Genomic DNA, 17,108 nt, shown 5'->3' on the forward strand with positions numbered 1-17,108 from the left:
CAAAGTTATACTGCCAGTACCTGGGAATTGATTCAGATCAGTTCAATTTCATACCTCAAAATTATTACTCTATGTGTTTATTTTTTTAACTGAAGCATAGTTGATTTACAATGTTGTGTCCATCTCTGCTATACAGCAAAGTGACTCAGTTATACACATTCTTTTTTCCTATTCTTTTCCATTATGGTTTATCACAGGATACTGAATATAGTTCCCTGTGCTATACAGTAGGACCTTGTTTACCCATCCTATATATAATAGTTTACATCTGCTAATCCCAAACTCCCAGTCCTTCCCTCCCCCACTGCCCCCCCCGCCGGCAACCACAAGTCTGTTCTCTATTTCTGTGAGTTTCTGTTTTGTAGATAGGTTCATTTGTGCCATATTTTAGATTCCACATATTAAGTGATATCATATGATATTTGTCTTTCTCTTTCTGTGTGTCAGTGTTTTTTAAATCACAGGTTGTAACCCATAGGTCATGAAATCATTTTAATACATTACAACCAACAGTGTGTTTTAGTAACTGAGAAAAGAACAGACTAGGAAATACAAAAGTGTATCACATGTAGTAAGGATAAGTATCATTTCACAAAAGTTTTGTTTCGTGTGTGTGTGTGTGTGTGTGTGTGTGTGGAACGGGTTCAATGCAAATGTATTTCTTATCATGGATGGATGGAGGCTTCAAAAAAATTTGAAAGCTACTCTTCCCCTAGTAACTTAATTTGCAATTAGCTCTCAAAGCACCAGGCTAATCTTCCAATTTAATTAAGCACTTAGATACAAAGTATTAAAAACAGTAGGTGCAATTAAAAAAAAAAAAAAAAACAGTAGGTGCTCCTGAATAAAAAATATACTCATAATCTTATTTAGACAATAAATTTGGTAAATAAAACTCTTTCCACTCACTGACAGAGTAAAATTAAACTACAGTAAGAGAACCCCATCACTACTGACATATATTATTTATTACTAATAATATTAATAACTACCATTTATTGCTTACTAAGTCCTTAATATAAATGTAAGAAACTTTATAGATACTATATCATTTATCCCTCACAACACCTCTTTGAGAGGTTTCTGCTATTGTTGCCATTTTAAAAATAGGGAGGGCTTCCCTGGTGGTGCAGTGGTTGAGAGTCTGCCTGCCAATGCAGGTGACAAGGGTTCGTGCCCCGGTCCAGGAAGATCCCACATGCCACGGAGCGGCTAGGCCCGTGAGCCATGGCCACTGAGCCTGCGCATCCGGAGCCTGTGCTTAGCAACAGTAGAGGCCACAACAGTGAGAGGCCCGCGTACCGCAAAAAAAAAAAAAAAAATGGGGAAACTGGGGCTCGGAAAGACTAAGGAATTTACCCACAATCCCACACAGGGTAAGTCTGCAGAAATATAGAATCCAAGCCAGTCTCTTATGAGTTTGAAATCTTACTCATTAAACCATACAACAGCCAAGTATTAAATTAATGATGCACAAATTAAACATAATTTAATGACTTTTTACTCTACTTTCAAACACTTCAAATTTTTGAGTATTTTATTGGTTAATATATTGTATTTGCACTCTTTCTTACATTTTCATCTGCTACTAATATTGGCTGGGTTGGAGTTGCTGGTAATGAAACTCCTGAAGGATTGACTTTTAGTAATCGCATTGACCTTCTACATCCAGTCTCATTTTCTTTCTTCTTAGGCTTCTTTCTAAAGGAGTGGGGGAAAAAATCATGTTATACTCATAAAAGTTATATGTATTTATTAATACCAAGGAGATAACGTCTAGTAATCTATCTCACAGATATATTCACACATTGCAAAGATGTATATACATGGCTACACTGATTTTTTTTTTTTTCTTCGCCACACTGCACAGCATGTGGAACTTTCCCAACCCAGGATCAAACCTGTGCCCCCTGCCATGGAAGCATGGAGTCTTAACCACTGGACCACCAGTGAAGTCCCTACACTGATTTTAATTAAAAGCCTGGAAACATCATAAATGTTCATCATGGGGAAGTGAAGGGTGTTAAATTATGACCTACATACCTAGCACAATATTATGCAGTCATAAAAAAAGAAATAGATTTTTGTGTGCTGATATGACATGAACTTTAAGATACAAGAAGCAAAAACAAGGTCCAGCACATGTTGAATATGGTTCCATTAGCTTTTGTTTTGTTTTGTTTTGTTTTTTGTTTTTGTTTTTGTTTTTGTGGCACACGGGCCTCTCACTGCTGTGGCCTCTCCCGTTGCGGAGCACAGGCTCCGGACACACAGGCTCAGCGGCCATGGCTCACGGGCCCAGCTGCTCCGCGGCATGTGGGATCTTCCCGGACCAGGGCACGAACCCGCGTCCCCTGTATCAGCAGGCGGACTCTAAACCACCACGCCACCAGGGAAGCCCCCCATTTGCTTTTTTACAAAATATATACACATACATTTGTAATTGCTGAGATTACCTATGGAAGAATACACATGAAACTATTAACAGTGGTTTCCTCTAGGGAAAAGGCCTGGAGAACTAAGGTCCAGGATAGGAAAGAGACTTAAATGTTTCATTGCATTGCCTTCCATATAGTTTACTTTTTAAAATCATATACATACCCTACTTTTTTATGCATTATTTTTTTATTTTAAAAAAGTAGTTCAGAACTTCCAGTTTCCAGTTCCAAATTTAAAGAGCTTGAAAGTCACTGCACTATCAAGTAAAAAGCTGAACAGACTGAAAAATCAACTCTTCTAGGATCCTTAAGAGAAATGAGGGCACAGTAGAAACTGCTGAGCCTACTATTGGAGAGACAGACAGGCAAATGCAAGAAGTCATGGCTTATTGGAGTAGACTTAGAAATGGAAACCATCATGGGAACCAGCAGCAGGGTAGGAAAGCCTGAACTGTAATTGACCAATTGCTGGAGGTTCAGTGTACACAAGTCTGAGAGTTAAAAACTCCATGGAAAACTAGACAGCTACATGTAAAAGAATGGAACTAGAACATTTTCTTACACCATATACAAAAACAGATTCAAAATGGATTAAAGGCGGGCTTCCCTGGTGGCACAGTGGTTGGGGGTCCGCCTGCCGATGCAGGGGACGCGGGTTCGTGCCCCGGTCTGGGGGGATCCCGCATGCCGCAAAGCGGCTGGGCCCATGAGCCTATGGCAGCTGAGCCTGCGCATCGGAGCCTGTGCTCTGCAACGGGACGGACCGCAGCAGTGAGGGGCCTGCATACCGCAAAAAAAAAAAAAAAAAAAGGATTAAAGGCTTTAATGTAAGACCTGAAACCATAAAACTCCTAGAAGAAAACACAGGTACTACACTCTTTGACATTGTTCTTAGCAATATTTTTTGGATGTGTCTCCTCAGGCAAGAGCAACAAAAGCAAAAAATAAACAAATGGGACCTAATCAAACTTAAAAGCTTTTGCAAAACAAAGGAAACCATCAACAAAATGAAAAGGCAACTGACTGAAGGGAAGAAGATTTGTGCAAATGATATGTCCAATAACGGATTAATATCCAAAATATATAAACAGCTCATACAACTCAACATCAAAAACAAAAAAAATATGATTAAACAATGGGTAGAGGACCCAAAGAAGACACAGAGATGGCCAACAGGCACAAATGAAAAGATTAGATCATCAGGGAAATATAAATGAAAACCACACTGAGATATCACCTCACACCTGTGAGAATGGCTATCATCAGAAAGACCACAAATAACAAGTGTTGGCAAGGATATGGAGAAAAGGTAACCTCTGTACACTGTTGGTGGGAATGTAAATTTGTGCAGCTACTGTGGAAAACAGTACAAATGTTCCTCAAAAGACTAAAAATAGAACTACCATATTATCCAGTAATTCCACTCCTGGGAATTTATGCAAAGAAAAGAAAAACACTTGTTCAAACAGACACATGCAGGACTTCCCTGGTGGTGCAGTGGTTAAGAATCTGCCTGCCAATGAAAGGGACACGGGTTCGAGCCCTGGTCCGGGAAGATCCCACATGCCACGGAGCAACTAAGCCCGTGCACCACAACAACTGACCCTGTGCTCTAGAGCTCATAAGCCACAACTACCGAGCCTGCGCGACACAACTACTGAAGCCCATAAACCCTAGAGCCTGTGCACCGCAAGTATTGAGCCCATGCACCACACCTGCTGAAGCCCACGTGCTCTAGGGCCCGCATGCCACAACTACTGAGCTTGTGTGCTACAACTACCAAAGCCCGTGTACCTAGAGCGCATGCTCTGCAACAGGAAAAGCCACCGCAATGAGAAGCCCACACACCGCAACAAAGAGTGGCCCTCGCTCACTGCAACTAGAGAAAGCCTGCACGCAGCAACAAAGACCCAGTGCAGCCAAAAAAAAAAAAAAAACATGCACCCCAATGTTCATAGCAGCATTTTTTATAATAGACAAGATATGGAAGCAACCTAAAAGTTCATCAACAGATGAATGGATAAAGAAGATGTGGTATGTATATATATATATATATATATATATATATATATATATATATACACACACACACACAATGTAATACTACAGAGCCATAAAAAAGTGAAGTTTTCCCATTTGCAACAACATGACTGAAACTGGAGGCTATTATGCTTAGTGAAATAAATCAGACAGAAAAAGACAAATACTGTATGTTATCACCTACATGTGGAATCTAAAGCATAAAACAAATGAATTAATATAACAAAACTGAAACAGACTCAGATATAGAGAACAAACTAGTGGTTACCAGTGGGAGAGGGAAGAGGGGAGGGGCAAGATAGGGGTAGGAGGTTAAGAGGTACAAACCACTTTGTACAAAATAAATAAGCTACAAGGATATATTTATAGCACAGGGAATACAGCCATCATTTTATAGTAACTATAAATGGAGTATAATCTATAAAAATTTTAAATCACCTGAAAATAATATAATATCGTAAATCAACTACACTTAAACTGTACTGCTATGAAACCTAATATGAAGACCAAAAATTTGAAATGATCTCTGGCCCATGGCCTTAAAAAGACTGTAACCAGTTCCCTTTAACTTAAATGTTACCACTTTAGCTTAACAATGAGGTATAAAACAAAACCAAGTATACTTGTTATATACTTGGTTAAATACTGGTTAAATTTACCAAAGACTCCTCCAGAAGTCTTTGGTAAATTTAACATTCATTATTAACTTTTATAGTATTAAAATACTATAAGTAATGTGCCAATTTCAAAGTCCTCTAAATCTTTTGTCACAAAGATATTTATAGCACTGTAAACAGAACTAAAGCCTGATATCATATATTATTAAAACTGACATTTATCTCCAAAAGAATTTGACCTATGGTGACTGAACTCCGAAAAAAGTAAAAAGACTGGTAGTTGGAGAAAAGTAGATCTCTCACATTACTTAGTCAATGGCAGCTCCATTGTAATCTAGCCTTAATCTTTTTGCTGAAACGATCTAAATAACAAAAGATCCATAATAAAAATATTTTTTAAAAAAGAAATGAGCTATTAAGCCATGAAAAGACATGGGAGAACCTTAAATGCATATTACTAAAAAAAGCAGCCAACCTGAATGAGACTACATACTGTATGATTCCAAATACATGACTGACATTCAGGAAAAGGCAAAACTATGGAGACAAAAAAGATCAGTGATTGCAAGGGGTGAGGGTGATAAGGGATGAAAAGGCAGAGCACAGAGGATTTTAGGGCAGTGAAATACTCTGTACATTATAATGATAGATATATGTCATTATACATTTGTACAAACCCAAAGAATGAACAACACCAAGAGTGAACCCTAAGGTAAACTACAGATCTGGGGTGATTATGATGTATCAAGGTAGGTTCATCCTTGGTAACAAACGTATCACTCTGGTGAGTGATTCTGATAATGGGAGAAGCTATGCATGTGTCGGGCAGGGGATGGAAATCTCTGTAACTTACTCTCAATTTTGCTGTGAAACTAAAACTGCTCTAAAAATAAAATCTTAAAAAAAAAAGAAACCTCAAGGGGGCCTCACCCCCACAATTTTGTAAGATTTATATCCAGGAGCTTGACCAGGCCCTCAAAGTAAATATCAGAGAAAATCTCCTCATGCTTCTAGCAGGGGGAGGAGAAAAGGAAGAATTTTGAAATAGGCCAGCACTCTGTTCTGCCCTCAGGAGAAATCAGTTAACCAGAGCCTAACCTGCTAGGGTATTGTCAGAGGCTAACTGACCTGGGGAAGGGAAATACCCAACAGCAGCCCACTCTTGCCATCTTGTCCAACCTAAGGAGAGAGGAAAAAAACTAAAACACTTGTGAAGTTCACAATCCAAAGATATAGGTTCAGTCAGAGACTGAGAACTAATAACAAGACTACAGAATGCTCCCCTCCCCCAACATCTCACCACCACATTGCTAAAGACTTATTTATAACAGTTACTTTTTCTTGGTACATCATGTCCAGTTATCAAGAAAAAATTACAAGACACACTGAAAAGCAAAAAACACAATTTAAAGAAACAGAGCAAGCTTCAAAACCAGACATGGCAGAAATGTTGAAATTATCACACTAAGAATTTAAAACAACTGTGATTAACATGCTAAGGGCTCCAATGGATAAAACAGACACCATGAAAGAACAGATAAGCAATGTCAACAGAGGGATGTAAATACTAAGAAAGAACCAAAAAGAAATGCCAGAGATCAAAAACACTATAATAGAAATGAAGAATGCCTTTGATGGGCTCAGTAATAGACTGGACATGGCTGAGGAAAGAATCTCCGACCTTGGGGATATCTCAATAGGAATCTCTAAAACTGAAAAGCAAGGAGAAAAAGACAAAAAACAGAACAGAATAACCAAGAACGTAGATAACAAAAAAGTATAACATATAAATAATGGGAATACAAGAAAGAAAAAAAGTAACAGAAGAAATATTTGAAATAATAACTGAAAATTCCCCCAAATTAGTGTCAGACACCAAACCACAGATCCAGAAAGCTCAGAGAACATCAAACAAGATAAATGCAAAAACAAAAATGAAAACAAACAAAGAAATCCTACAACTAGGCAATTCATTTCCAAACTACAGAAAAATCAAAGATAAAATCCTGAAAGGAGCCAGAAGGAAAAACCACTTTACCTACAGAGAACAAAGATTGAAATTAAATCTATCTTCTCAGAAACCATGCAGGCAAGGAGAGAGTGAAAATATTTAAAGTGTTGAGAGAAAAGAAAAACCCAACCTAGAATTCTGTACCCTGGGAAGTTATCCATCAAAGGAAAAGCAAATTAGGAACTTCTGAGACAGTGAACACGGAGAGATGCTAGAAGAGTGATGCTCTCAGAGAGAGATGGAAGCTCCGTGCCATTTCCCCATGCCTTGCCTGATGCATCTATCCCATCTGGCTGGTCCTGAGTCATATCCATTGTAATAAACAGCACAAGGTGAGTGGTGCTCTTGAGAACCTTCTGTGATTACTACTCACACCTTTTCCAGGGACACTTTCTTAAAAGGACCAACAAGCATCCAGTTTACTCAGATATAATCCCAGATTCATGGAGTTGTTGCTGACCAGATTACACCTGTATCACTAAGACTGGAGTTTCCAGACAAAAAGACAAGATGGCACAGTAGAAGGAACTGAGCTCACCTCTTCTTACATAATCACCAAAATCACAACTAACTGCTGAACAACCATCAACAAAAACATGCTGGAAGCTACGAAAAGATACCCTACATCCAAAGACAAAGAAGAAGCCACAAGGAGCTGGTACAAGGGGCACAATCACAATAAAATCAAATCCCATATCTGCCAGGTGGATGACTAACAAACTGGAAAATAATTATACCACAGAAGTTCTCCCACAGGAGGGAGAACCCCACATCAGCATCTACAGCCTGGGTTTCTGGCAATGGGAGAAGAAGCCCCCAGAGAACCTGGTTTTGAAGGCCAGTTTGATCGCAGGAATTCCACAGGACTGGGGAAACACAAATTCCACTCTTGGAGGGCACACACAAGGTCTCATGTGCACCAGGACTCAGGGAAAAAAGCAGTGACCTCATAAGAGACTGTGCCAGACGTACCTGCCAATAATGGAGGGTCTCCATTGGAGGCAGGGGTGGCTGTGGCTCACTGCAGGGACAAAGACACTGGCAGCAGTAGTTCTGGGGAGTACTCATCAGTGTGAGCCTTCCTGGAGGCCACCAATTTCTCACCAAGACCTGGCCCCACCCAACAACCTGAAGCTTCCATTACTGGGACCCCATGGCCAAACAACCAACAGGGTGGGACACAGCCCCACCCATCAGCAGACAGGCTACTTAAAGTCTTCCTGACCACACAGCTGCCCACTAAACACACAGCATGACCCAGCCCTGCTCAACAGAGGGACAAGACCCAGCTCCACACCCAGTGGGCAGTAACCAGTCCCTCCCACCAGAAAGCCTGCACAAGCCTCTTAGACAGCCTTATCCACCAGGGAGCAGGCAGAAGAAGGAAGAAGAAATACAACCCTGTAGCCTGCATAATGGACACCGCAATCACAGGAAGTTAGACAAAATGAGACAGGAGAGAAACATATCCCACACTAAGGAACATGATAAAAGCCCAGAAGAACAATTAAATGAAGTGGAGAAAGGCAATCTACCTGAAAAAGAATTCAGAGTAATGATAGTGTAGATGATCCAAGATCTCAGAAAAAGAATGGAGGTACAGATTCAGAAGATACAAGAAATGTTTAATGAAGAGCTAGAAGAACTAAACAACAAACAAACAGAAATGGACAATACAATAACTGAAATGAAAAATACACTAGAAGGGGGCTTCCCTGGTGGCGCAGTGGTTGAGAGTCCACCTGCCGATGCAGAGGACACGGGTTCGTGCCCCAGTCTGGGAAGATTCCACATGCCACAGAGCAGCTAGGTCCGTGAGCCATGGCCACTGAGCCTGCGTGTCCGGAGCCTGTGCTCCGCAACGGAAGAGGCCACAACAGTGAGAGGCCCGGGTACAGGAAAAAAAAAAAAAAAAAACACTAGAAGGAAGCACCAACAGAATAACTGAGGCAGAAGAAAGAATGAGCAAGCTAGAAGAAAGAATGGTGGAAATCACTGCTGCAGAATAAAATAAAAAATAAAAAGAAATGAGGAAAGATGGTGGAGGAGTAAGACGTGGAGATCACCTTCCTCCCCACAAATACATCAAAACTACATCTACATGTGGAACAATTCCTATAGAACACATACTGAATGCTCGCAGAAGACCTCAGACTTCCCAAAAGGCAAGAAACTCCCCACATACCTGGGTAGGGCAAAAGAAAAAAGGAAAAGCAAAGACAAAAGAATAGGGATGGGACCTGTACCTCTGGGAGGGAGCTGTGAAGGAGGAAAAGTTTCCACACACTAGGAAGCCCCTTCACTGGTGGGGATTGGGGGAGATGGAAGTTTCGGAGCCACGGAGGAGAGCAGAGCAACAGGGGTGGAGAGGGCAAAGCGGAGAGATTCCTGCACAGAGGATTGGTGCCGACAGTACTCACCAGCCTGAGAGGCTTATCGGCTCACACACCGGGGTGGGCGGGGGCTGGGAGCTGAGGCTCGGACTTCAGAGTTAAGATCCCAAGGAGAGAACTAGGGTTGGCTGTGTGAACACAGCCTGAAGGGGGATAGTGCACCACAGCTAGCCGGAAGGGAGTCTGGGAAAAAATCTGGACCTGCCTAAAAGGCAAGAGACCATTGTTTCAGGGTGCACGAGGAGAGATGATTCAGAGCACCGCCTAAACGAGCTCCAGAGACAGGTGCGAGCCGCGGCTATCAGCAGGGACACCAGAGTCGGGCATGAAATGCTAAGGCTGCTGCTGCAGCCATCAGGAAGCCTGTGTGCAAACACAGGTCACTATCCATACCTCCCCTCCTGGGAGCCTGTGCAGCCCGCCACTGTAGGGTCCCATGATCCAGGGACAATTTCCATGGAAGAACACATGGCATGCCTCACACTGTTACAACGTCACACCGGCCTCTGCCACCACAGGCTCTCCCTGCATTCCATACCACTCCCTCCCCCCAGTCTGAGTGAGCCAGAGCCCCCTAACCAGCCACTCCTTTAACCTGTCCTGTCTGGGTAGAGAAGAGATGCCCTCAGGTGAGCTACACGCAGAGATGGGGCCAAATCCAAAGCTGAACCCCAGGAGCTGTGTGAACAAAGAGAAAGGGAAATTTCTCCCAGCAGCCTCAGGAGCAGCAGATTAAATCTCCACAGTCAACGTGATGTACCCTGTATCTGTGAAATGACAACGAATCATCCCAAAATTGACACAGTGGACTATGGGAGCAACTGTAGACTTGGGGTTTGCTTTCAGTATCTCATTTGTTTCTGGTTTATGTTTCTCTTAGTTTAGTATTTACAGCTTATTATAACTGGTAGATTTGTTTACTGATTTGGTTGCCCTCTTCCTTTTTACATTTTATATAATTTTTTTCCCTTTTTCTCTTTTTGTGAGTGTGTATGTGTATGCTTCTTTGTGTGATTTTGTCTGTATAGCTTTGCTTTTGCCATTTGTCCTAGGGTTCTGACTGTCGTTTTGTTTTTTGTTTTGTTTTGTTTTTTTGCGGTACGTGGGCCTCTCACTGTTGTGGCCTCTCCCGTTGCGGAGCACAAGGCTCTGGACACACAGGCTCAGCAGCCATGGCTCACGGGCCCAGCTGCTCCACGGCATGTGGGATCTTGCCAGACCAGGGCACGAACCCATGTCCCCTGCATCGGCAGGCGGACTCTCAACCACTGCACCAACAGGGAAGCCCCGTTTTGTTTTTTAGTATACTTTTTAGCGCTTGCTATCATTGGTGAATTTGTTTTTTGGTTTGGTTGCTCTCTTCTTTCTCTCTCCTTTTTTTTAATTACGTTTTATTTTTTAATTTTTTTTCTATTTTAATAACTTTATTTTACTTTATTTTTTTTTTCCTTTCTTTCATTCTTTTTCTCCCTTTTCTTCTGACCCATGTGGCTGACAGGGTCTTGGTGCTCTGGCCAGATGTCAGTCCTGAGCCTCTGAGGTGGGAGAGCGGAGTTCAGGACACTGGTCCACCAAAGACCTCCCAGCCCCACGTAACATCAAACAACAAAAGCTCTCCCACAGATCTCCATCTCAACGTTAAGAACCAGTTCCACTCAACGAACAGCAAGCTACACTGCTGGACACCCTATGGCAAACAACTAGCAACACAGGAACACAACCCCACCCATTAGCAGAGAGGCTGCCTAAAATAATAATAAGGTCACGGACACCCCAAAACACACCACCGGATATGGTCCTGCCCACCAGAAAGACAAGATCCAGCCTCATCCACCAGAACACAGGAACCAGTCCCCTCCACCAGGAAGCCTACACAACCCACTGAACCAACCTTACCCACTGGGGACAGATACCAAAAATAATGGGACCTATGAACCTGCAGCCTGTGAAAGGGAGACCACGAACAGTAAGTTAAGCCAAAATGAGAAGGCACAGAAATACAAAGCAGATGAAGGAGCAAGGTAAAAACCCACTAGACAAAACAAATGAAGAGGAAACAGTCCACCTGAAAAAGAATTCAGAGTAATAATAATAAAGGTGATCCAAAATAATGGAAATAGAGAAAATACAAGAAATGTTTAACAAGGAACTAGAAGAACTAAAGAGCGAACAAACAAGGAAAAACAACACAATAAATATAATTAAAAAACTCTGGAAGGAATCAATAGCAGAATAACTGAGGCAGAAGAATGGATAGGTGACCTGGAAGATAAAAGAGTGGAAATAACTACTGCAGAGCAGAATAAAGAGAAAAAACATCAAAAGAATTGAGGACAATCTCAGAGACCTCTGGGACAATATTAAACACACCAACATTTGAATTATACAGGTTCCAGAAGAAGAAGAGAAAAAAAAAAGGGACTGAGAAACTAATAAGAACCTGCTGTATAAAAAATAAAATAAAATTCAAAAATTCCCCCAAAAAAATTAAATACGAAGAAAAAATATTAAAAGCAGCAAGGGAAAAGCAACAACATACAAGGGAATCCCCATAAGGTTAACAGCTGATCTTTCAGCAGAAACTCTGCAAGCCAGAAGGGAGTGGCATGGTATAATTAAAATGATGAAAGGGAAGAACCTACAACCAAGATTACTCTACCCAGCAAGGATCTCATTCAGATTCAAGGGAGAAATTAAAACCTTTACAAACAAGCAAAACCTAAGAGAATTCAGCACCACCAAACCAGCTCTACAACAAATGCTAAATGAACTTCTCTCAACAGGAAACACAGAGGAGGAAAAGACTTACAATAACAAACACAAAACAATTTAAAAACTGGTAATAGGAACATACATATGGATAATTATGCTCCAAACAAAAGACATACACTAGCTGAATGGAAACAAAAACAAGACCCAAACATACGCTGTCTACAAGAACTCACTTCAGACCTATGGACACATACAGACTGAAAGTGAGGGGATGGAAAAAGATATTCCATGTAAATGGAAATCAAAAGAAAGCTGGAATAGCAATTCTCATATCAGACAGACTTTAAAATAAAGACTATTACAAGAGACAAAGAAGGACACTACATAATGATCAAGGGATCAATCCAAGAAGAAGATATAACACTTGTAACTATTTATGCACCCAACATAGGAGCACCTCAATACATAAGGCAAATGCTAACAGCCATAAAAGGGGAAATTGACAGTAACACAATCATAGTAGGGGACTTTAACACCCCACTTTCACCAATGGAAAGATCATCCAAAATGAAAATAAATAAGGAAACACACGTTTTAAATGATACATTAAACAAGATGGACTTAATTGATATTTATAGGACATTCCATCCAAAAACAACAGATTACACTTTCTTCTCAAGTGCTCATGGAACATTCTCCAGGATAGATCACATCTTGGGTCACAAATCAAGCCTCACAAACTTGAGAAAGTAAAAATCGTATCAAACATCATTTCCAACCACAACGCTGTAAGATTAGAAATCAACTGAACGAAAAAAAAAAGTATAAAAAAACACAAACAGGGGCTTCCCTAGTGGCGCAGTGGTTGAGAGTCCATCTGCCGATGCAGGGGATACGGGTTCATGCCCCAGTCCGGGAGGATCCCACATGCCGTGGAATGGCTGGGCCCGTAAGCCATGGACGCTGAGCCTGCACGTCCGGAGCCTGTGCTCCTCAACGGGAGAGGCCACAACAGTGAGAAGGCCGCGTACAGAAAAAAAAAAAAAAAAAAAAAACCCACAAACACATAGAGGCTAAACAATGCACTGCTAAATAACCAAGAGATCCTAAAGAAATCAAAGAATAAAGAAAAGAATACACAGTAACAAATGACAATGAAAACATGATGACCCAAAATCTATGGGACACAAAAAAAGCACTTCTGTAGGGAACTTTATAGCAATTCAATCTCACCTCAAGAAACAACAAAAAACTCAAATAAACAATCTAAACTTACACCTAAAGCAATTAGAGTAAGAAGAACAAAAAAAACCCCAAATTTAGCAAAAGGAAAGAAATCATAAAGATCAGATCAGAAATAAATAACAAAGAAATGAAGTAAACCATAGCAAAGATCAATAAAACTAAAAGCTGGTTCTTTGAGAAGATAAACAAAATTGAAAAACCATTAGCCAGACACATCAAGAAGAAAAGGGAGAAGACTCAAATCAACAGAATTAGAAATGAAAAAGGAGAAGTAACAACTGACACTGCAGAAATACAAAGGATCATGAGAGATTACTACAAGCAACTATATGCCAATAAAATGGACAACCTGGAAGAAATGGACAAATTCTTAGAAAAGCACAACCTTCCGAGACTGAACCAGGAAGAAATAGAAAATATGAACAGATGAATCACAAGCACTGAAATTGAAATTGTGATTAAAAATCTTCCAGCAAATAAAGGCCCAGGAGGGACTTCACTGGTGGAGCAGTGGTTAAGAATCCGCCTGCCAATGCAGGGGACATGGGGTTCAAGCCCTGGTCCGGGAAGATCCCACATGCCGCAGAGCAGCTAAGCCCGTGCACCACAACAACTGAGTCTGTGCTCTAGAGCACATGAGCCACAACTACTGAGCCCACATGCCACAACTACTGGAGCCCACGCACCTAGAGCCTTTGCTCCACAACAAGAGAAGCCACTGCAATGAGAAGCCCGCACACCGCAGCAAAGAGTAGCCCCCACTCACCAAAACTAAAGAAAGCCCGCACGCAGCAACGAAGACCAAACACAACCAAAAATAAATAAATAAACAAACAAACTAACTAAAGGCTGAGGACCAGATGGCTTCACAGACGAATTCTACCAAACATTTAGAGAAGAGCTAACATCTATCCTTCTCAAACTCTTCCAAAATACAGCAGAGGGACGAACACTCCCAAACTCATTCTACAAGGCAACCATCACCCTGATACCAAAACCAGACAAGGATGACACAAAAAAAGAAAACTACAGGCCAATATCACTGATGAACATAGATGCAAAAATCCTTAACAAAATACTAGCAGTTTGTCCTATAGTTTCTTAACTATAAATGAAAAATGGATCTTGAAAATTACACATATTGGTTTTTTCACTTGATATGTCTGATTTGTGCTCCTCCAAAAAAAAAAATACTAGCAAACAATTCAACAGCACATTAAAAGAATCATACACAAAGGGCTTCCCTGGTGGTGCAGTGGTTGAGAATCTGCCTGCCAATGCAGGGGACACGGGTTTGAGATCTGGTCTGGGAGGATCCCACATGCCGTGGAGCAACTGGGCCCGTGAGCCACAACTACTGAGTCTGCGAGTCTGGAGTGTGTGCTCCTCAACAAGAGAGGCTTTGACAGTGAGAGGCCCGCACACCATGATGAAGAGTGGCACCCACTTCCCACAACTAGAGAAAGCCCTCGCACAAAAATGAAGACCCAACACAGCCAAAAATAAATTAATTAATTAATTAATTTTTTAAAAAAAGAATCATACACCATGATCAAGTGGGTTTTATCCCCGGAAGACAAGGATTCTTCAATATACACAAATCAATCAGTGTAATAAACCATATTAACAAATTCAGGGAGAACAACCATATGATCATCTTAATAGATGCAGAAAAAGCTTTCAACAAAATTCAGCACCCATTTATGATAAAAACCCTCCAGAATGTAGGCACAGAGGGAACTTACCTCAACATAATAAAGGCCGTATATGACAAACCCACAGCCAACATTGTTCTCAATGGTGAAAAACTGAAAACATTTCCACTAAGATCAGGAACAAGACAAGACTGCCCACTCTCACCACTATTATTCAACATAGTTTTGAAAGTTTTAGCCACAGCAATCAGAGAAGAAAAAGAAATAAAAGGAATCCAAATCGGAAAAGAAGAAGTAAAACTGTCACTGCTTGCAGATGACGCAATACTATACATAGAGATGGTGAGATATACCATGCTCTTGGATTGGAAGAATCAATATTGTGAAAATGACTATTCTACCCAAAGCAATCTACAGATTCAATGCAATGTCTATCAAATTACCAATGGCATTTTTCACAGAACTAGAACAAAAATCTTAAAATTTGTATGGACACACAGAAGACCCTGAATAGCCAAAGCAATATAGAGGAAGAAAAATGGAGGTGGAGGAATCAGACTCCCAGACATCAGACTATACTACAAACCTACAGTAATCAAGACAGTATGGTACTGGCACAAAAACAGAAATATAGATCAATGGAACAGGATAGAAAGCTCAGAGATAAACCCACACACATATGGTCACCTTATTTTTGATAAAGGAGGCAAGAATATACAATAGAGAAAAGACAGCCTCTTCAATAAGTGGTGCTGGGAAAACTGGACAGCTACATGTAAAAGAATGAAATTAGAACACTTCCTAACACCATACACAAAAATAAACTCAAAATGGATTAAAGACCTAAATGTAAGACAAGATACTATAAAACTCTTAGAGGAAAAACACTGACGTAAACCACAGCAAGATCTTTTTGACTCACCTCCTAGAGTAATGAAAATAAAATCAAAAATAAGCAAATGGGCGTTCCCTGGTGGTGCAGTGGTTGAGAGTCCGCCTGCCAATGCAGGGGACACGGGTTCATACCCCAGTCCGGGAGGATCCCACACGTTGCGGAGCGGCTGGGCCCGTGAGCCATGGCTGCTGAGCCTGCGTGTCTGGAGCCTGTGCTCCGCAACAGGAGAGGCCACAGCAGTGAGAGGCCCGTGTACCACAAAAAAAAAAAAAAAAAAAAAAAAAGGGACCTAATGAAACTTAAAAGCTTTTGCACAGCAAAGGAAACCATAAACAAGACGAAAAGACAACCCTCAGAATGGGAGAAAATATTTGCAAATGAAGCAACTGACAAAGGATTAATCTCCAAAATATACAAACAGCTCATGCACCTCAATATCAAAACAACAAACAACCCAATCCAAAAATGGGCAGAAGACCTAAATAGACATTTCTCCAAAGAAGACATACAGATGGCCAAGAGGCACATGAAAAGATAATCAACATCACTAATCATTAGAGAAATGCAAATCAAAACTACAATGAGGTATCACCTCATACCAGTGAAAATGGCCATCATCAAAAAATCTACAAACAATAAATGCTGGAGAGGGTGTAGAGAAAAGGGAACCCTCTTGAACTGTTGGTGAGAATGTAAATTGATACAGCCACCATGGAGAACAGTAAGGAGCTTCCTTAAAAAACTAAAAACAGAACTAACACATGACCCAGCAATCCCCCTACTGGGCATATACCCTGAGAAAACCATAATTCAAAATGACACATGTACCCCAATGTTCACTGCAGCACTATTTACAACAGCCAAGACATGAAAACAATCTAAATGTCCAATGACAGATGAGTGGATAAAGAAGATGTGGTACATATATACAATGGAATATTACTCAACCATAAAAAGGAACAAAATTGGGTCATTTGTAGAGATGTGGATGGACCTAGAGTCTGTCATACAGAGTGAAGTAAGTCAGAGAAAAACAAATATCGTATATTAACGCATAAATGTGGAATATAGAAAAATGCTACAGATGAACCTATTTCTAGGG

General features: G+C 40.8%; 1 protein-coding gene across 10 annotated transcripts in view; it reads right to left on the bottom strand.

Moving 5' to 3' along the window:
• The window catches only part of WDR76 (WD repeat domain 76), a 72,605-nt gene that overhangs the window by 32,891 nt on the left and 22,606 nt on the right, over positions 1-17,108 (bottom strand). For all 10 annotated transcript variants that reach the window (XM_032622043.1, XM_032622045.1, XM_032622044.1 and 7 more), the window contains one exon: positions 1,575-1,701. In XM_032622043.1, coding sequence (XP_032477934.1) covers positions 1,575-1,701 — 127 coding nt within the window. The remainder of the gene's footprint in view (positions 1-1,574; positions 1,702-17,108) is intronic.

This window comes from Phocoena sinus, chromosome 2 (assembly GCF_008692025.1).
Source record: "Phocoena sinus isolate mPhoSin1 chromosome 2, mPhoSin1.pri, whole genome shotgun sequence".
NCBI classification, from domain to species: Eukaryota; Metazoa; Chordata; class Mammalia; order Artiodactyla; family Phocoenidae; genus Phocoena; species Phocoena sinus.